The 4920-nt window shown below is 45.0% G+C and overlaps 1 protein-coding gene across 1 annotated transcript in view; it reads right to left on the bottom strand.

Moving 5' to 3' along the window:
• The window catches only part of Rhot1 (ras homolog family member T1), a 63622-nt gene extending 60600 nt beyond the window's left edge, over positions 1-3022 (bottom strand). Inside the window, exon 1 of the mRNA XM_021212699.2 lies at positions 2796-3022. Coding sequence (XP_021068358.1) covers positions 2796-2871 — 76 coding nt within the window. The 5' untranslated portion in view covers positions 2872-3022. The remainder of the gene's footprint in view (positions 1-2795) is intronic.
• Between the last annotated feature and the right edge of the window lie 1898 nt (positions 3023-4920).

Genomic DNA, 4920 nt, shown 5'->3' with positions numbered 1-4920 from the left:
AAACCCTGTCTCAAAAAAACAAAAGTAAAGCTCAGGCTGGGTAGTAGTGCACACCTTTAGTCTCAGCACTTGGGAGACAGGCAGGCAGATCTGAATTACAGGCTAGCCTGGTCTACAGAATGAGTTCCAGGATACCAGAACAGCCAGGGCTACACAGAGAAACCATTTTTGAAAAACTGAAGGGAAAAAAAAAAAGGATTTACCTACCAAATACTTCAATTTGATATCCTATACTTCAATTAAGTATAACTATACTTCTAACATTTCAAAATGCGAAAGCATTTGTGTAAGAGCTGAGGCACTCACTTGGTGGAGTGCTTGCACCACAAAAACTAAGCAGGGTGGGACAAACCAGCAATCCTGGCCTTTGAGGTACAGCTGGAGGACTAAAAGTTCCAGGTCACTATACAAGCACCTCCCAGGTAGCCCAGCAAACTTAGTATCTACCTTAGAGAGAAAAGGGTAAGAGAGGGGAAAGAGAAGAAGGGGATGGAGAATATATACTTGTGATATGGTTGGTTGTTTAGTTGGGCTTTTTCAAGACAGGGTTTCTCTGTGTAACCATGTTGGCTGTCCTGGAACTCACTTTGTAGACCAGGCTGGCCTCGAACTCAGAAATCCACCTGCCTCTGCCTCCCGAGTGCTGGGAATAGAGCCCTGTACCACCACCACCTGGCTACAGTTTGCTTTCTTAATAGTAGTAGATGGCCTAACGCTTTGGTGCCAGCCTTACCCTGCTCACGCTATACTGTAGATTGAGTGGATGTCCTCACAGTAAGGCAAGTGTCCTACCACTCAGCTACACGCCCTAGTCCTTGAAAATTTTTGATTAACCATCCTCCTACTTCAGACTCCCGAGTAATGGCTCACAGATGTGTGCCATCCGCATGGTTGGCACCATCCTCTTAGGAAAAAGCAAGGTCTCCTTCAAAAGCTAAGGCTTTCTCTTATAACTTGCTCCCTGTGGTCAGAAAATCCACACAGAGTTGTTCAGATTCTCTAGCTGGCTTTCAGTACTACATGACACACTTTTCTAACAAATTTTAAACTTCTGCATATTCCTTAATAATACTGTTAAAGTTGAATGTAAATGTCCTAAGGGTGACACTGAATCTGACATATGTGAGCGTTTCTACTCGGTCTATACACTAATGCTGTATCATCAGTTCCTATATTGAACACCAAATCCAAAATATCTTTTTTACAAATTGAGTTTTAAAAAGCATCAGACTTTTAGAAAATACAATTAGGGGGTCACCTGCTCACTTTCCCTAATTTTACCTCAAATGTATCAGCACCAACCATACCTTAAATAATGTCTTCCTTTACTGTCAGAGAACCTGATACAAAACAGAATACCATTATAAATAAGGCCTAAAATTCATAACTGAAAATAAAAAAGCAAACTATGTTTCACAAAGCTTAGTTCCAAATTCTGACTAAAGAGTTCTCCCAAAAGCTGCTACAGCTACACGGATCAACAGTCCTTCACTCCCACCCCTTTCTGAGGCCAGCAGACTTGGGGCCGGAGTGGTTAAAAGCAGAAAACCCAAGTCTGGTGGCTCAAACCACCTGTAACTCCAAGGGATCTGAGTCCCTCTGTCTGGGCCCTAAGAGCACACCCTACCCCACCCCACAAAAAATAGTTTTTTCTATTTTCTTTTGTTTTTTGTTTTTTTCATTTCTTTTTTTTCTTTGTCTTTTTTTTTTTTTTTTTTTTTTTTTTTTTTTTTTTTTTTTTTTTCTTAATATACACACTTTCCTCCTTAGGAATGTATCACAGTAACCTATAGAGGATACTTAAAAATATAATGTGATTTATAATAGAGTGCTTCAAATCAGCAATGGCAAAACATAAAGAACCCTTCTTTTTAATTTAGTCCCCATGATTAAGTCACACAACTTGCAGTAAGATCAGAAATCCCTTCTCTGCTGTGTTCCTATCAGCCAGCAAAAGCGTTTTTGTTGTCTTGTCTTCTTTACCAGGAAAAAAAAAAATGAAATATGTCTTTAAAGAGTACTGGGAACATGTGCATGTTCTGAAGCCCTCTATTCCTGCTCTTATTAAAATAACTACTACAGAACTATGGAATGTCTAACAGGGAGAGAAAATTAAGGCTTTTAGGGTAACAATCGCCCCATCTAAAGATCCCTCCCTAGTTAAGTATCGTTCACTGAATACTCATATTACTAACTTGAAGGAGTTTGTTGGAAGCTAAGCACAGTACGGCAAAAAAAATTTTTTTTTTTCTAATTTTTAAAAATCCCGCTATCTTAAGCTCTTTTTCTTCTTGGAGCTGGAAACTGAATCCAGGTTTTTATGCTTGCTAGAGTTCTACTACTAAGCTACTTAAGCAACCCAACGCTCTCTCTTACTGCCCATGCACAGCAGCAGTGAAGACAGCAAGTGAGAAAAAAAAAAAAAAATTCCAGAAACCTGACCTTGCTCACAAGTCGACTACTTCTGCGCTCCTCCCCCTAGTGTCCCCGCCAGCCGGTTCCCGCAGTCCCAAGTGCTCAGTTTGCCTGTTCCAACATCTGCCTGGCGATGAGTGACTGACAGGCGACCAGAGGGTCCGACGGGAGGTGGCCCGACAAACGCTGAGGCCCAAGAGGAAAGAACTCGAGGAGGTGGAGGCGACAGCGACAGCTTTCGCAGCGAGAGGACCGGGCGTTAGGGACTGAAGGGGGACAAGGCCTGCGAGGAGCAGAGGGCCAGGGTAGGGAAGAGCAGAGGGGCTGGCAGGCTTGAAGGGGGCACCCGGGCTGCGAGGCCGGGCAGGGCGCGGACTCACGTTCTCCCACCAGCAGGATCCGCACGTCTTTCTTCATGTCGGAGGCTCGCAGGGGCCGCACTCGGCCCGCACGCATGGAGCGCACGCCTCACGCCGGGAGCGCCCAGCCCGTGGCGTCGCTCTCCCCGCGCTACCGCCGCTCCCTGCCAGCCTCTCGGGCCTCTGCGCCCGAATCTCGGCCGCCAGGACCTGCCGCACCGACTCCTCCGCGGCCGCTCCGCTTCGGAGCCGGGACAAGCCAGCTCCGCCTCCTCCGGCTCCGCGGACGCGGGCGGCGGCGGCGAGGACGACGGCGTGCGGCGAGGGACACGCGCTTTCGGAACCTCAACGCTCTCGTGTCTGGAACAGCGCCCCCGCAGGCAGGCTGACGGTAGCGCAAAACCCGGGAGGTTCCCCTGCCACACTACCAGAGGATGTCAAGTGGCAGATTCCTTAGTTAGATCCCACTTGTTTTACAGAACAAGAACAGAAGAGTCCAGGGTCACGCAGCAGGAGCTTGGTCGTGAATCAGAGGAGAGATTTCTTCACTAATGTCCAGGAGGGCAAGAGACCTGCTTACCTGGTTTTCAGCTGTGTTCACACTGTTGGACTTACCTTTCTTTCTTTCTTTTTTTTTTTTTTTTTTTGGTTTTTCGAGACAGGGTTTCTCTGTATAGCCCTGGCTGTCCTGGAACTCACTTTGTAGATCAGACTGGCCTCGAACTCAGAAATCCACCTGCCTCTGCCTCCCGAGTGCTGGGATTAAAGGCGTGCGCCACCATGCCCGGCGTGGACTTACCTTTCTTTTTTTTTTTTTTTTTTATTAAGATTTATTTATTTATTACATGTAATGTACACTGTAGCTGTCTTCAGATACTCCAGAAGAGGGCACCAGATCTTGTTATGGATGGTTGTGAGCCATCATGTGGTTGCTGGGATTTGAACTCAGGACCTTTGGAAGAACAGTCGGGTGCTCTTACCTGAGGAGCCATCTCACCAGCCCCCGGACTTACCTTTCAAAAATGCTTTATTGAACAAGGCTCCCAGAGTGTGAACTCCCCAGAGCCCATCCCCTGTTTGTTTTTTTCCCCAAAATGTATTATTCTGTATATTTGTGTATGACACGTGCGTTTTAGTATCTTCTATGGTGAGTATGTGGCAGTCAGAGGACAGTCCTCAAGAATTGATACTTGGCTGACATTATGGCACAAACCAGCACTTAGAGGCACTTTGGATCCAGGGATCAAACTCAGGTCATCAGGCTTGAACAGAAAGCACTTTTACCCGAGACCATATCACAGCCCAAGAAATTGCTTAAAAAAAAAAAAAGTAGGGCATGATAGCTCATGCCTGTAATCCCAGCATCTGGGAGGATGAAGTAGAAGGATTGCCATGAATCTGAGACCAGCCTGGGCTATAGAGTGAGACCTAAGCATCCATGCTATTTCAAATCTGAAAGTGGTGGTGGCAAGAAGATTAAGCCATCAAAGCTATCCTTATCCACACGTAGAAATTTCAGGCCAGACTTTCTCTCAAAACAGCACACACACCAAAAATTACATATATTTTATACATACATGAAAATAATTTAAAGGGATTCAAATGTTTATGTAATCTCTGCTTCTTCTAGAAGTCACGTGGTCTGCAGCAGTTCAGAGATGCTGAGCAATTTCCTGGGTTTCAATCCAGATTCCATCACCCAATAGCGATGTGATCCTGAACAAGGTCTTTTACTTCCCTGAGTCTATTCCTTCTTCTGTGGCACGACAGTGCTTGTGATTCCTTCTTCCCAGGTGATTAAAGAAAACATACAATTTTGCCATGTCCAGCATTTAGGGCAAGACCAGGATGTACTCTGTTGATCTCAGGTAGCATTGTGATCAGGAAAGTCCATGAAGAGTTCTTCACTGGCTGGAAGGCAAATGCCCTAGGTTTGATACTGTAGTCCCCATCGTAGTTTTCAGATAGATAGATAGATAGATAGATAGATAGATAGATAGATAGATGATAGATAGATAGATGATAGATAGATAGATAGATGATAGATAGATAGATAGATAGATAGATAGATAGATAGATAGATAGATAGATAGATATGCCATGCTTCCCACCATGATGATATGATAATGGACTGAACCTCTGAAAC

This window comes from Mus pahari, chromosome 14, assembly GCF_900095145.1.
Source record: "Mus pahari chromosome 14, PAHARI_EIJ_v1.1, whole genome shotgun sequence".
Taxonomy (NCBI): domain Eukaryota; kingdom Metazoa; phylum Chordata; class Mammalia; order Rodentia; family Muridae; genus Mus; species Mus pahari.
Note: the sequence above shows the minus strand (reverse complement) of the source record. Positions and strands in the feature narration are given on the sequence as shown.